The sequence below is a fragment of the Leguminivora glycinivorella genome, chromosome 16 (assembly GCF_023078275.1).
Source record: "Leguminivora glycinivorella isolate SPB_JAAS2020 chromosome 16, LegGlyc_1.1, whole genome shotgun sequence".
NCBI classification, from domain to species: Eukaryota; Metazoa; Arthropoda; class Insecta; order Lepidoptera; family Tortricidae; genus Leguminivora; species Leguminivora glycinivorella.
This window is the reverse complement of record NC_062986.1, coordinates 7558363-7574223: the sequence shown is the minus strand read 5'-3', so window position 1 is coordinate 7574223 and position 15861 is coordinate 7558363. Positions and strand designations below refer to the sequence as shown.

At 36.3% G+C, this 15861-nt stretch overlaps 3 protein-coding genes across 3 annotated transcripts; 2 read left to right on the top strand and 1 right to left on the bottom strand.

The window, feature by feature from the left end:
* Window positions 1-1241: 1241 nt before the first annotated feature.
* LOC125234908 (proton-coupled folate transporter-like) lies at window positions 1242-5881 on the top strand. Its single transcript, XM_048141326.1, has 5 exons — window positions 1242-1512; window positions 3423-3685; window positions 4107-4281; window positions 4534-4711; window positions 5876-5881. The coding sequence occupies exons 2-5, from the start codon at window positions 3490-3492 to the stop codon at window positions 5879-5881; spliced, it is 555 nt and encodes a 184-aa protein (XP_047997283.1). The 5' UTR covers window positions 1242-1512; window positions 3423-3489.
* Window positions 5197-7710, top strand: LOC125234743 (proton-coupled folate transporter-like). Its single transcript, XM_048141129.1, has 4 exons — window positions 5197-5430; window positions 5876-6021; window positions 6397-6637; window positions 7199-7710. Exons 2-4 carry the CDS (start codon window positions 5886-5888, stop codon window positions 7293-7295), a joined length of 474 nt encoding a protein of 157 aa, XP_047997086.1. The 5' UTR covers window positions 5197-5430; window positions 5876-5885; the 3' UTR covers window positions 7296-7710.
* Window positions 7711-8826: 1116 nt separating this feature from the next.
* On the bottom strand, window positions 8827-12163 carry LOC125234772. Its single transcript, XM_048141166.1, has 3 exons — window positions 11726-12163; window positions 10129-10321; window positions 8827-9300 (listed from the first exon to the last, which is right to left on the bottom strand). The coding sequence occupies exons 1-3, from the start codon at window positions 12080-12082 to the stop codon at window positions 9002-9004; spliced, it is 849 nt and encodes a 282-aa protein (XP_047997123.1). The 5' UTR covers window positions 12083-12163; the 3' UTR covers window positions 8827-9001.
* Window positions 12164-15861: the final 3698 nt, after the last annotated feature.

The following is a 15861-nucleotide window of genomic DNA, read 5'->3' as shown; positions in this document are numbered from 1 at the left end:
CGCTTCATGACACATTTTAAATACCGACTACATTCAGCCACTTAAACAATTATGTCTATTTTAATTTTATACAATGATACAGTGTTCAATTTATTTTAAAGTAGTAATGAAAAATAAAGAAAATAAAATGTGAAATTATTTAATTTAAAACAAAACATTGTAAAGCTCAATAAAAGCTTTCAGGACTCGCGTCATCTATTGTCGAGTAGACTAATTGTGATTTGGTAATTAGTGTATTTGTAAATTTCATAACAGATGGCGCTAAAATCAACAAACTTTTTAAAAGAACCATCTCTTGTCGAGTAGACAAAACTGCTAACATGTAAGTTTTACAAAGCGAACAATAGATAGCGCTAATAAATATCAAAAACTGAAACAAGTAAACTCAAAAGGTTAACTGTAAAGGTTAGGTCTGTAAAGGTTAACTGGATGAAATCCGTAAAAGGGATAAATTCACATCAGTAATAAAAATTATTTCCGTCAATGTAACCTTACAATACCTACTGTCATGTCGGGATTTGTAACTTGATTCATAGCTTGATTTTATATTCAATTTATCATTTGATAGTAAAATGATTTCATGTCAGTACGATAATTTAATACACGAATCATGGTACCTAAGTAGGTACTTTAATTATCTTAGATTGATTTCTGCTTTTTCTTAGATACTTACTGCATATTGTGAAGTAGGTACTAAGCCGAGTATGTACCTATCACCAAAGACATTATATTACTCCGTATAGACAGATAAAGTCTAAGAAAAAAACGTTCCTCAGTACCATACAGAAAAAGGTACGATGGCCTAGATGCAAGCGCGGATCCAGCTTCGTGCCCAGGGCGAGGGGGGGGGGGTCACGTGGTATTTGTATGGCCAACTTAGGCTCCAGGGGGGTCATGACTCATAACCCCCATGCCCCCCCCCTGGGATCCCGCATGCCTGGATCCGCGCATGCCTAGACCTTTGGGGTACGCTCAGCTAGATGGCGCTAATATTAATATTTCACATTTTAACACATATCGAGCTAAGAATATTCTTAGCCCATATGGGCCAAATTGTCAAAACTGAGGTTAAAAAGTTTTAAGCCTGTGTCAAGAGATGGCGTCTATGCACTGTGATTAGACATTTTACTTCGACTGTAACTCTCTGTAATACTCGATCCTCTTTGCTATCACTGAGTACGTATCCATTATTCAACAAAAACCACTTCAAGGTTTAACAGACATCACAGACAGATCGGTTGTAGCCCGCATCGCGAAAATTAAAGTGCTCAGTCCGTCAATCGCAGTGGACGGGTTGCGCCGATTAAAATCAATTCGTTTACGCGCCAAAATTGGTATCAAATATGTATGTCCAATTTTTATAACTGTCTATTATGTCGTTGAATTCTTGTAATAATGAGGAGTTGGAGCCCCTTTTACGGTCCACCCAAGGCCCTGAAGAATCTCGTCGTTCTTTGTGGCTGGCTGTGGAATTGCCACTTTTTCTTTTGCTGTTCAGTTCATCTCTCACAGGTTAGTCAAAGTGTTTTATATTTTGCAAATAAATATTGAATAAGTAAGTAGTGGCGACTGGCGATTGTAATACATGAAGTGAAGTTTCTTTATACACAACAAGCTAAACAAAAAGTTGTTGGCATTGACGTTACGGGAAAAAATCAAGAAAAAATGCACACAGCTGTAGTTTATCTACCGTGGATCGTATTCAAAAGCTTTAATAGTTTGTTTAAAAAAAATAAATGTTTTGAGCACTTTAGACCGTCCTGAATGAATATTTCGGTGAAGTGTTTTGTTGTTTATTTATTTAGCATACAGGAAGTAATTACAACTGACATTTCACTTTGAAAACTAACGACACCAAAGACGGAAATAACAGCGAGGATGTTTGATTTTCTAGTAAAATTATATATTTTTAACCCCCGACGCAAAAACGACTGTTTGTCTGTTTGTCTGTCTGTCTGTGTGTGTGTCTGTCTGTGGCATCGTAGCTCCCGAAAGGATGAATCGATTTCGATTTAGTTTTTTTTGTTTGAAAGCTGAGTTAGTCGGGAGTGTTCTTAGCCATGTTTTATGAAAATCGGTCCACTATATCGCAGTCGGGGGTTTTTCCATAATTTTAATTTTGTGGTTAATTTATTATATTAATAAAATCGTCGAACGATACACGTGCGGAAAAGAAAGGCGTAACTCGTGTCGTTATCGCCACTCGTTTCGAGCTTCCTTCTTTCGCACTTGTATTGTATCGTAATGTACTATTAAATACGTGATTTTTTTATATGTATAAGTACTTATTCGACCCAGGTCAGCGACGGCAACCCACTGATGCGCTGCAAAAAAGTTTCTTTTTTATACCACGTCGGTGGCAAACAGGTATACGGTCCGCCTGATGGAAAGCGGTCACCGTAACCTATGGACGCCTGCAACTCACGGGGTGTCACATGCGCGTGTCACGTGTCCATAACCATAACCGAAATGTTGTGTACACATACACTGAACATACATACAAAAATACCTATTTCTAATGAAAAGCACCTATTTTCTCAACTAAAAGATTAATTACAATGTTTACATTACATCTGCCCTATTTTATGTCATAATTACCTTACTGTATAACTAATAACTATAGTTTCGCAGTCATCGACCTAACATCCGACACCCAACAAACGTAACCACGGAGGCCACTCGATCAAACAAAGCATGTCCTTGCCAGATTTATTACGCTGACATAATTACTAATCAGTGCAGCTGTAGTCAACATGCAGTTGTGAACCTTATTACATAAACCGTAGAATCTACCACTTATAGTAAATACAGGCTGTATATATGTTAATTGCATTGTCTGTTATAGGAGTTTATAATTCTATTATAGGAGTTGAGGAATCGCCTATCTTATCTAGTCAGGTCTAGACCTTGGCACTTAGCAAGGATTAACCCGATTCGAATTTTAATATACGTTAAATATTAGGTATTATTTATTTAATCGTATGGCATTTAAATAGGCAAATAACAAGTTTTATACAATAAAACCAGTCAAAAAGAATTCAAATAAAAAAGCTATAGGTCAACATTTATTAGGTATAAAAACGATATAGATAGGATATTTCCGTGTCTAACACGTTTATTTACGTCGTAAAAGTTTTGTTCGAATACGTCGGTAGCAAATATAGGTATGTAATTACTAGATGCATAGACTCTGTGTATTTTCCACCGACCGGAAACAGACTATCCATTTAGAAGAACAATCAGTAAAACCTGACTAGTAGAGATATAGGAAAACGATATAGACTTAAATAAATGTCTTGCCAGAGCAAAAATTATGAAGCTCAGAACAATATACCTAGGTCTCAGACCGAAGTTCTTATTGGAAGATTGTTTGCACAGCAATACCTACCGACTGACTCAGTAGCAATTTCCATATATTTCAGACACCGTGACCTACAACCTGCTTTTATACCGCACCTGCATAGTCGACCTTGACCACAACTCAACAAAATGCTCTCTCCTGAACATCCTCAACAAGACGCCGGGGAAGCCAAAGACCTGGAGACCGAAGTGCAGTCCGAGGCCTCTATTCTGGTGACCAGTATATCCGTCTTTAGCAGCATAATGCCAGCTGTTCTGGCTGTTTTCTTAGGATCCTGGTCCGATAAGTATGGGAGGAAGCCGTTGGTGGTCTGGCCGCTTTTCGGTAAGTTTCTGTGGCAATATTATAAGTTTCCAATCCAAATTATAACTACTAAGGTACGTTATTATAAGTACCTGTCTAACCAACCACAAAATTAATTTTCGCTTAAAGAACTCAAAGATTGCAATATTTTTTTCGATTCGAACTGCAAGTAAGGTGAACCTGTTTTGGTTGGCTAGAAACTGCATGTTGCACCAACCACATTGCAGTTGGCCGGTAGTCGGTCTACTGTACAGATACAAGTTGCAGTTCATCTGTATGGGTTCTAAAAGAGTCCTGACCTGAATTTAACCTTTTGATTAGATAAGTAACAGTGTTTTTCCACTCGTGAAGGTTCGTTTCCTATGGATCATGTACGTTGGGAACCTTGAAAACCTTCCCGTTCTAGACGCTTCATTTTCTAAACAGTATTTTTGTTTTTCAGGACTATTCCTAAGTTCTGTATTAACAATTGTATTCAGCGCAGTGCAATATTTAAGTGCATATTGGTTCATTCTCTGCATAATGCCATTGGCCATTCTTGGCGGATTTAACACCCTCATGTTGGGGGCTAATCTGATCATTACAGATATCACTGATGATCAGGATAGATCTTTCAGGTAAGTAACTTCTTATATCAACCTCTTCCTGGAGATGTATCATCGAGAACATCGAGTTACCTCCTTGGGGTTCATACAACTACATTGACTAACTCCAAGAGTAAATTCTCCTGGAAATGGTTTCATATTAATGCCACTTTGACATAAAAGGCATATCTACAGTTTTTAAAGCTGCTTGCGATATAACCAAGGAGATACAAATCTAGCATAAGTAATTAAAATTAGTCACAATGTTCACTCCTTATTTTTTAGATTGGCACTAATACAGGGATGTGGCTTTACCGGGGTTCTCACAGGAACCGTTGCTTCAAGCTACATATACGATTTCTTGGGATATACTCTCATGTTTACATTGTCTGCTGCCATTTATTTCTTCACATTACTATATACTATTGTGTTGGTGGAAGAGACTGTTGGCATAGTTGACAGAGTGAGTATCTATTAGTGTTTAGGTTTAGACTACAAATATGATTCATAGTCTGACTTACAAAAATAACAAAAAATTTAGGAAATTCCGATCTGTTATCAAAACGTACTTTAAGCGCATAAGTGATTTGAATTTTGACGAATTTTTCTAAGGTCTGTTTTATAATATCATCATCATTCTCTTGCCCTTATCCCAGTCACTTGGGGTCGGCGCAGCATGTCTTTCTCTTCCATACATCTCTGTCACTCGTCATCTCATCACTAACTTCTGTCTCATAAGGTCTGTTTTATAATATAGGACTGCTAATAATTTACTTAAAATGAAAATGATGACTCGAGTTAGATCGCCCAAACAAGAGGGTTTGAAATAATTTTAATTGTACCTACTTTCTGTACTACAAAGATCCTAAAGATATCCATTAACCTCTAGGGCAGTTAGATTTGTCACCGATAGAGAATAATATGACATCAAACTTATGTTCTGTTTACAGGGAGGTCTTTGCAACATCTTCAATTGTAACTTAATCAAAGATATGGCTCGTACATGTTTCAAGAAAAGAGACCTAAACATCACTGCCATATTAATGTTACTCATCACAGCTTTTGGAATCACTATGTTCTGTATTTTCGGGATCAGTGCCGTGGACTATTTATTCACAAGACAGAAGTTCCAGTGGCTTCTGAAGGAGTATTCCACATTCTGTGCCGTTAACATCATTATAGGTACCTACTATGTTATTAAAGCTTTAGAGCCATTTCAATGGTTTATATTCGCATCTACAATAAGTTATAATCCGAACAATCTCAAGTACAACGATGATAATAATAATTGTGTGATAGGACCTAACAATAGATGTCCTTTAGAGAATTTATCTAGCATTTGCGTATATGTTCACAGATGTAAGCCTAGAGAGGCCACTGTACATAATCTCCCTTTCACTCCAAGTGGAAAATTTAGACATAGTTTTGCTAATAGCGAGAACCAACGTCACTTAACAAATAGGAATAAATCGCAAAAAAAAATTGAAAAACGAAACTGAATTAAAACATGAAGTAACAAAACTATTAAGTTTTCGACTAGTATCTAGACTTATGTCCTAATGATCTTGGTGAAGGGAAAATACGACACTTAATGCATTAGTATATATATTCCCTTTTACAATTACAGGTCTAATCGGATGTTTATCGGGATGTCGTTCTTCCAATCATTTTGCAAGATGTCGGATGGCATGCTACTCATTTTGTCCTACGTCTCATCCATTTGCGATGCTGCTGTTAGGAGCATGTCCCAGAAATCCTGGCACTTGTATCTTGGTAAGTCCCTAAAATATATTTGAGTTACAGTGTTTAGGTCAAGGCTGAGAATCTTGCGAGATAGAGACAGAAATGATAGAATGATACGTGATAGAATAGAACTCTTTATACGAGTAATAACCAGTTTCTTTTGCTGTGATGTACTTACCTCTATACTGTCACCTACATTTTACATACCCCTACAAAAATATCGAAATGATTTTTCAGTTATTTTGTCTCAGTCTGAGGGTAATGCCTATTACGATATGCTATGTCCGCATCGCATGAGGTTCGACTTCTTACTATGCTTGCTATTAAGGATCCACTAGGCGCAGTAATTTCAAATGATAGCCCAGAACATTTGACACACATTAATCATTTGCCGTTTATTTTCAGCGGGAATGATGTCTATACTCGGTACTTTGTCGCCTCCACTCATCCGTTCCCAGATCTCCAAGGTCCTGCCCAAAGACGAAGTAGCCAAGATGTATTCTCTAGTCAGTTGCGTGGAAGCTGTCATGCCGATATTCGGTCCTATTCTTTTCAATTGGGCGTATTATTGCACCTTAGCTGTGTTCCCTGGGTTCATTTATGTCATCTCTGGAGGATTGTTCACGGTGTGTCTTATTCTTGTAATGTAGTATTATTTAATTGATTATTTTATTTTATTCGCAAATCAACATTGACTAAATTACACCCAGACTGACAATGCTTTTAACCATGCGTAGATAACACGGGTTGACTTAGCGTCATCTAGCGGTGAGTAGCAAAATTATGAGTCTAACAGAATGGCCGGCAACAGACAGTCTGAAAAATTCATAATCTGAATTTGGATTTGTATGCAACCTGTCAGTTCAAACTGACACTGACAGATCTCTCAGTGTCAGTTTGCATACAAATCTTTTCTAAGGCCGGCAACAGACAGTCTGAAAAATTCATAATCTTAAAAAAAGATTTGTATGCAAACTGACAGTTCAAACTGACACTGACAGATCTGTCAGTGTCAGTTTGCATACAAATTTTTTCTAAGATTATGAATTTTTAAGACTGTCTGTGGCGTGCCAATTTGCTTCATTTATTTTAATTTTATGCGAGGTAGGTAGGTAATTGTTATACAGAAAGTTTATGTTCTCATGCATATGTAACTAAGCGTTTGTAATAAACAGCAAGACTAACTAAATTTATGTTTTTATTGCAGAATTGCCAACATTCTTTACTACAGGGTGGTGCAATATAGTAGTCCAATCAATTCCCTCCTCGAAGATGATGATTGTTTTGAAAATGATGTTATATAAGAAAGTTAGTTATACATAGATGTATCATAATCAAAATTTACCTAAAGTTTCATATGTTTTAGGAACATAAAACGAGAAATGTATCTTTAATTATAGTCGTTAATTATAGACTAGCTAATAATAGTGAATCAAATGTGATATTAAGTAGTACAAAAATGCGTTAATTAGTACTTGCACGATGACATACATATATAGATAATTATACTGTATATTGGTAACTTATTTGGTACCCTTTTATAATTGTTTAGAATAAGCAAACTGTGATATAAAATTGGTACATAACAAAAACCTTATGTTAAATGTAGGTATAATATGTTTTAAGTCGAAAATTATCATTTCCAATTTTACAGGATTATTATGTGAAACTATTACTGCCATTTAATAAACCACTTTAATAGGATAGTCTAATTTGTTTCTACTCGAAGCTACCAAAAAATTAGAATATTGACAAAAAAAAAGATGAATCTAATTTAAGGATGCCGAATAAGACAACAAATATTATAAACCATAAATGTTTTACTACAACCACACAGACAAACATAACACATTGACTTAATATTATTATACTTACAATAACAATACAAGTAACACCACGTCTAATAAAAATACATAAAAAACTTTATACAGAAATATTTTTTCGGCTAAAAAAGGTTACTACTGGAAATAATTTTGAATCTGGAGACTGATAAAATGTAAGTAAAAATATATTATTTAGCGTGCGTTCTAAATTGGTCTATTGGGTATAAAATCCATGAATATTATCAAACTATTATTTTCATACATAAACCTTAATTTACGCATGAAAATGTATCGGAAATCTCATTTGCTCCACATTTATTCGATCAAGAAATTTTAACATATATTTTTGTTTATTTAAGTTATATAATAAAGTAGTAAACAAAATTCAAAAAGCATAACAAGTAAAAACTTAAAAATAAATGCGTCTGGTGTATGTTAGGTACCTTACATCTACCGGTGAATTATTATTAATAATACATAGTGCTTATTTATTATTAAATAAATATTAAATTAAATCAAATGGCGTGGAAATAAGTAATTCACATATTTAATTTGAAAAATGATTAAGTATTGTTTTATCTTTAGTTATTTTTTTAAACATCTTTGGGTGCGACACGAATGTCACCCTGTACGTATGTTACTTGATTTTGCAAAATTCTGCTCAAGTCCATGATGAATCTATTATATCCATAAAATAAGAAAGATTTACAAAAGTAAATTTTTATGTATACAGTGCGTAAACGTAATAAGGGCGATAAATGAAACCAGGCATATAATTCAATATTGTTATCATTAATTAAGAGGTGTTTTTGAAAATTTTCAGCATAATTAATTTTTGAAGAATTTCCCAGCAATGTACTGTAAACGTGGTTGCGATGACAATCATATGTCAACGAGCGTCGATTATTTGCATCACGGGCCGAGACTTTTAATAAAAGTTATTTTCCATTTTTTATTCCTATACTCACCACCGTTAAGAGGTTCGCCCGTATAAAATTGTCGACAAGATACATAAAAGTACAAATACCTACAGAAGTTACTGGACTTTGGGTTAGGTATTAGTTCTTGTAGACTATATAATGTGAGAAAATGACACAAAAATGTTATCCACGCCTCTTTTTTCTACACTTACACCTACAGCCTGCTTACCATACTCTCACCATCCGAAGACACAGCCTTTCATTTAGTCACAGGGTTTTCCTAGTAGTGGAAACCAAGTCTATAATCGGCTGCACAACAATATAAAGCAATATGAACACCACAAAACACATCAAGGCCGTGGATAGACCTGGGTTAGCAGCGCTGAAATAATCCATATTGAATCCTATGGCTATCGTGATGAGGCCCATGGAGAGGGCAATCAATCCAAGGGAGATATGTAGGATCTTGACTGGTCCACTTCTGATCATGAGACGTACTTTCGAGGAGAAAAGTGCTATGATGCCTGAGAAGAAGCTAGCCAGAGAGAACGCCAGTGCGATAACGCCTGAAACAGATAAAGGTTGATGTAGATAACAGTATATTTATCTTTTCTATCTTGATTTCGTTTTGTATTGCTTGTAGGCACCTAGATATCCTCCTGTCCTGAGTTCCTTTAAAAATAATAAAAGGAATTCGATTTTTGACCTACAGTAGGAAGACATGACATAGAAGCGACTTAAGATCACTTGCACCAACGAAAATGGAGGGTTAATGTTTATATGGAATTTGACAATTGACAGCCCACTAACCTTGAGTTAAGTAGGTGGTGCAAGTGGCCCTTAGGCCTTTTATGAAACATACATAATTTTATTTCAGTTGCTCAATAAGTTCGAACTCCACTTTTCGAGTTTAACCAGTTTCAATTACACTTTTGGTTCTTCTAATTCTTTGCTAGCTGAACTTAAACAAACTTACCGTGGTTAGGTTTAAAAACGTAGTAGTAATGTGTTAGGTACAGCTTTAGATAACCAAGTCATTTTTGATCTGACAGTATTAGGGCTATACAAAAAGGAAGGATGTTCCTTCATCAAAGTCAAGAACGATTTAATACTGGACTGACAAAGCCCATACAAAAAAGCGTACCCCTGAAATGTATGGGCCTTTTAGGCTTAAAACTAGATGGCGCTGTTCGCAGCCTGGAAGTGGCCAAAATCATAATTATTTTCATTATATTTTTACGTCGTAAAAAATAATAATTTGCAGGCATCATCAGTGTCGTTATGATGGTATTTAATAGGTGGCGCTAAACAATCGAGGTACGATTCTTAGTATGAAGTATGTAAATCCTATATAAATATAATGCTTGATCAAAGAGTTATCAATATAAAATTACCGCAATATCCATGAGGTGTGTTGACTGCCATGTCAGTCTCAGCTAAAGCCAAGAACGAGCCCACAATGACGAACAGGGAGCCAATGAGCTGCAGACATCCGTGGACTATCCGCTTGCCATCCTGGGACAGTTGGAAGGACCAAGAGTTGTGCCTGTGAAGAGTCAGCACCGCTTCCACTAGGAACAGCTGGTACTGGAATTTGAAACGCCTATAGTTATTCAATAGCAATGAAACCAATAGCTAAGAAGGTTGGGTTGGGAAAATATGTAAAGGCTGGTTTTTCAATCGCCAGATAAATAATATCTGTCAGATAAATGTTAGCTGTCATTGTCATTTATACGTGTGATGAAAAGGATAGTGATAACTTTATCTGGTAGATATATTTATCTGGCGACTGAAAAACCGGTCCTTAATTGCAGCAACAGAAAAGTGTTGTCAGCTTCTTTATAAAAATAAACTCTCATGTCCAGGTCAGTCGCACTCTAGGAAAACCAGTACTGTCAATATGGTGTACCTTGATAGACAGTCAGATGTACCTACTCTTTGAGAAACGGTTGAACTGTAGGTACCAATCAAAATTTTTCATGCAGTGGTAAGGTATGAGTAGTAGTTGCAATACAGTAATATAAATTAAAAGTAGTCTATGCCATGTAAAACCGCATGAAAATCCCTTCCATATACGATTTCAAGAGGCATGAAGTGACTAGACAAAATTGTTTTGTCATCCTCACCAAATAATGGTAATAATAATATTGGCAACGTGGCAAACACAATGTTTTCACTTAGGTCAAAAAATTGAGCTTGAACGAGCTTCTAGAATTTACTTTTAAATAAATTCGATTTTTAGGTTTAGATCATCCATAACTACTAAAATATTATAAGTGGGAAAGTGTGTGTATGTTTGTTTGTCGGTCTTTTACGGCAAAACGGAGCGACAAATTGACTTGCTTTTTTAAGTAGAGATAGTTGAAGGGATGAAGAGTGATATAGGTTACATTTTGTTTCTTTCTGACCCCCTAATTCCCTTAAATAGGGGCGCTCCAAAAAAATGTCTTGTAGTTTCGATTATAAGATTCCGCAATTGTTTTTTGACAATTTAACGCGAGCGAAGCCGCGGCCAAAAGCCAGTAATGTATATATTGGATATAGGCAGTTAGATCAATGATTACTGGCTGCTGTATAATGATAGTTTGATTAGATTCTCAGATAACTCTGACTGGGACGGATTCAGAGTAATATGGTTCAAATACAGGTGTGGATATATTTTACCTACGATGGTAAATTAGTTTCATCTTATACGTATTGGGCCATCTTTACAGCACCGTTGCATTTGTAATTCGTTCAAATGTAATTAGCATCAATTGTCATTAGTATGTTCTTGTAGATAGTCCATGATGACTAATTTCGTCACTTGACATTCAGTCAGGTTCAGGTAACACTAATATACTAATTTCAGCATAATACCTACTTGTACAGCAATGATGTTAAATAAATCTACACACGATTTGCGGCCAGTAACATATTTGTTCTCCTTATCGTGTCTCAAGAGATTAAGTCACTACAGTTTTATACTCCCACAAAACACTGAATACGTACGCCGGTTCCCGCGAAAATGATATGGAGCTGAAGATTGCTGATAGCCCCACTAGGTTCCACAGTCAACGCGAAGTGCCATATGCAGAAGACGACGATGGCCACCTGCATGTGGTGAAGAAGGTTCACCAACTGACAAATCGCCAGCCAGGCCGAATCCCAGGAGTTGGCATACACATCACCGCTTTCCGCGTCATATGCTCCTGGTGCCCGAGTGACTTCAGCTTGATAAGGCACATGCTCCCTCACTTCAAACATCTCAACTTTGTCCACAGACTGCGTAGAACTAGTCGGGAGCTTATCTATTCTGGGCACAGAATATTTCTCCATTGACTGCTGGCTCGTGCTAGGTCTATCCATTTTGGCAGATACAGCGTAGACCCTCCGAACCGTTCTTGAGCGGTGACACACAGTCACATGGACACTTCGCGTACCTACTAAAACTTGGTCTTACAGATCTGCTTGAGATAGCGGTATTGAGATAACATGGGAGAATTCGATCGGAAGTTATCGTAGAAATTTGACAGTTTTAAGATTAGGGAGTTGTGCAACTCTCGATAATAGAGAGATTAGTTTAATCTCGTTTGCGTTTGTGCAATGTCGAAATTCCTTTGCTTCTTTAAGTAAGTATTTGCTGGTATGAATGGTGATGTTTTGACCTAAATGTCGAGTATCGAGACTTGTATTATCTCTGACGAGCCTGATGTCTTACATTAAAGAATTCTACGCATGTAGTTTGTAATTTTCTGTACATGTTGTAGGTACCTGTCATATTAAAGCTATTACGTAATTCAAGTGCTATAATATATTCCATAAAACTACTAGATTATTTTTTCCATTGATTCCTCATACGAGTAGGCAACGAAATGTTTATTTACTTACGACAATATTAGAATTAGAAGATTTAGAAGTTGTAATTATATTTTTAGTAAAGAGGTACCTAAGTTCTATTACAACAGCTTAAATAAAACACGCATACATAACAACATTATCGACTTCAGCATTTCCCAAACTATGGTTTGAGAGCTATTTGGTGGGTAGAGGTGCAATAAGCGACTGGGTCCGAAACTATCAGACAATCTGAGCGTTACCTAAAAATAGTGGGCCCTGTTTTTTTTTTAAAAGCTTTTGCAACAACTTAGTTCACTTCATCTATCACTAGAAACTCTTAAATACAAACATTTGATGGTAGGTATGTCGAGTCTTCTAATAGATAACTTGATAAGATAAAATATTCGTTTATTGCAATTCATGCCATTCATGGTTTCACTAAGTTTTAATGACGTTTATATAATTCAAAACAAAACTATATATTCAAATTATGATATTGAACACCATATTTAGTGCTGCCTCTACATACATGTTATAATTGGCCGCACTAGTATCCACGCTACCACAACGTTACGCTACTAAAATTGAAATGTTAGTTTCACTACTCAACGATAGATGGCATAACCTGTTCCATATCAAGTTGATATCAAGACAACATTACGTCAATTACGTACGTTATCGGAATTAGAAATTAAAATGATTATGAGCTTATTCTCGCCACGTTCAGAGAAATAATGAAGTTACAGTACAAAATGGAATATTTTTTGCGAGAATTGATAGTCGAAGATAAATCAAAGTCATATTTATTTTATAGAGAGAAGTACCTAAGTTCAAAGAGCTTTTGCAATATGTATAAGTATTGTTCACAGCTGTGAAACATGAGGGCATTATCTGATTTAGGAAATAAAATGCGCAGACAGAAAGCATTACAGGAATCTTGCTACATTGGCATATTGATATTTAAAATACCTGGTCACGAGAGGGGTCGCTGGCAATGAGGAATCACACTAGAAGGATGGACACGAAAACCTTCGAAAAATGTATGTGATTTGACAGTGATAGCAGGCGGATGAATCCACGTAAAAGTAACGTGAGTCACGACTTCATTGAGTGTTTATTTGAACTACAGCTGCAAATGAAAGGATCTATGCATATATCGGGAAAGTAATACTTATTTAGAGATAGATTATCACTTGAACTTGCGTCGTGAATAAATGGCACATGCCATAAAATTGTGACTTACAAGATGGCCCTTACAGGGCGACTCGCGGTCACCAAGCATACGACAAATCAGGTTTATAAAAGTTTGAACGCGTGCGACACCGATCAGTAGCGCCCAAGTATACGACCCGCTAACAGTGTCCGTGTCCGCTCGGGAAAAAATCTTAAATAATCAATTTTGGTTGCAAACAATGGTCTCTTACAGCATAAAGTGGTGTGGCAAGTCTTCTAACACTTCTACATGTAAAAAAGATGGAACAACATTCCACAGTTAAGTCAAATTAATTATTTTGTTGAATATTGTTTATTGTCCGCGGAGTTCATTTATACTGGTCAATATGGTTGTGCTGAGCGGCGCCGAGGCGCGTCCATCCCTCTTTACCGAGTTAACAATGTGATATGCTATCCCTTTCACGTAAACGACTAGGCATGGGGCCATGTTAGTTTATGTCTGTTGCGGGAACTTCGTACTGCCGTTCGTACCATGTGCTACCATTTTATGAAATATAAAAGAAAGCAGATTTGTAATAGTGAATAATTATCTAGAATCTGTAGAGTCTGTAGTGGTATTTAGTTCATTGATTAGTTTAGAATATTTAGTTGGTTATTTAACTTAGTATACGTAAGTAAAAATGCACAGTTTAGTTATTAGTTACTAGAATGATTTTTATTGAGATGCTATCACAATTATCATCCTCCTTGCGTTATCCCGGCATTGGCATTCGCCACGGCTCATGGGAGCCTGGGGTCCGCTTTGGAAACTACTACCAAGATTTGGCGTAGGCACTAGTTTTATGAAAGCGACTGCCATCTGACCTTCCAACCCGAAGGGTAACTAGGCCTTATTATAATTTAATTATAATATTATAATTTGTTGCAAAACAAATTCACCACAGTACTGGTACCGGTACCATTGTCTATAATAGACATGTCCCATTCCCATCCCTACTGCTAATCATAAAGGCGCGCCATTATTTGAAACGACCAATGGCAGCACCGTGCGCGCCCGCCTCACCCCGCAAGGATTGGTGATTTGCGTCTCGAACAATATCGCTTGCATTTGGCTTCTAGTGGGGTGTTCTGTGCCGCGAATTGACCAGTCAGTTATTCTAGCGCCACCTGTCGTGATAAAATGTCTCTTTGCCTCATTAACACTATTCATCAGTGGCACTAAAACAGCACGCATGTTACAAATCTAATTATTTCCTTATAGAACCCAATAAATCCTTTTTTTCACACCCCTCGTTATCAGACCACGTGACAAATGGGTCCGCCTTGGGTCATTAGATCTTATTAATAGAGGATAGGGCTGGCCCAAGCGGCGTGAGGCGGTGAATTCTTTGAACGTAATTAATTGTACCGTCTAAATAGTTGCACGCCTGTAATTTTAAAAAGCTATGATGCGAGTAGGTGGTCAGTTAGGCTAGGATGTTTGAAATGTTAAGCGAGCTGCAAAAATGCATGGAAAAGTAATGAGTGAATTCATTGATCAATTCACCGTGCATTTTTGCATCTCACTGTACCACATTAAAGGTAATCATTTGTAGGTATGATCTTATACCCCAGTATTCACTGCGTATGGACTGGTCCTGCCCTCATTTTGCGGGCTTTTCCTTGATGTCAAAATTAGTTTAGGCCTTTTAGGCTTAAAATTAGATGGCTCTGTTCGCAGCCTGGAAGTGCCCAAAATCATATTGTCCCCAAATTTTTTGCGTGTTTTTGATTTTTATAAAAACAAATGATATAAGTATTTTTTTATATTTTATTTTTACACGTTTAAAAAAATTTTTGGCATCGTCAGTGTAATTATGATAGTATTTACTAGGTAGCGCTATGTAAATCATATATACCTAAATACTTAATCCTTGGTATTGGTGACTTTACAGTGAGCTGCGAAATTGCATGGAGAAATTAGATAGATAGATAGATATCTTTATTTCTTGAAGAAAAAGACATAGTATTTCACACAATTATAAAACAAAGGCTTTCACTAAAAGATCGTCAATTCCAAATTTTTTACAAAAAATAACAAAGAATACAAGTAGTAAGTAATCAGCTTAAAATTAAGTATACAAAAAATAAATACA

Excerpts from the sequence above, each read along its gene's own strand:
- LOC125234743 (XM_048141129.1), top strand. The coding sequence starts at position 5,886 with ATGTTTATCGGGATGTCGTTCTTCCAATCATTTTGCAAGATGTCGGAT. Across the intron at positions 6,022-6,396 it reads ATCCTGGCACTTGTATCTTG|CGGGAATGATGTCTATACTC; the intron begins GTAAGTCCCTAA and ends GTTTATTTTCAG. Across the intron at positions 6,638-7,198 it reads GTGTGTCTTATTCTTGTAAT|AATTGCCAACATTCTTTACT; the intron begins GTAGTATTATTT and ends TTTTTATTGCAG.
- LOC125234772 (XM_048141166.1), bottom strand. The coding sequence starts at position 12,082 with ATGGATAGACCTAGCACGAGCCAGCAGTCAATGGAGAAATATTCTGTG. Across the intron at positions 10,322-11,725 it reads TCATTTTCGCGGGAACCGGC|TACCAGCTGTTCCTAGTGGA; the intron begins GTACGTATTCAG and ends TTCAAATTCCAG. Across the intron at positions 9,301-10,128 it reads CACACCTCATGGATATTGCG|GCGTTATCGCACTGGCGTTC; the intron begins GTAATTTTATAT and ends TATCTGTTTCAG.
- LOC125234908 (XM_048141326.1), top strand. The coding sequence starts at position 3,490 with ATGCTCTCTCCTGAACATCCTCAACAAGACGCCGGGGAAGCCAAAGAC. Across the intron at positions 3,686-4,106 it reads GGTGGTCTGGCCGCTTTTCG|GACTATTCCTAAGTTCTGTA; the intron begins GTAAGTTTCTGT and ends TTTGTTTTTCAG. Across the intron at positions 4,282-4,533 it reads GATCAGGATAGATCTTTCAG|ATTGGCACTAATACAGGGAT; the intron begins GTAAGTAACTTC and ends CTTATTTTTTAG.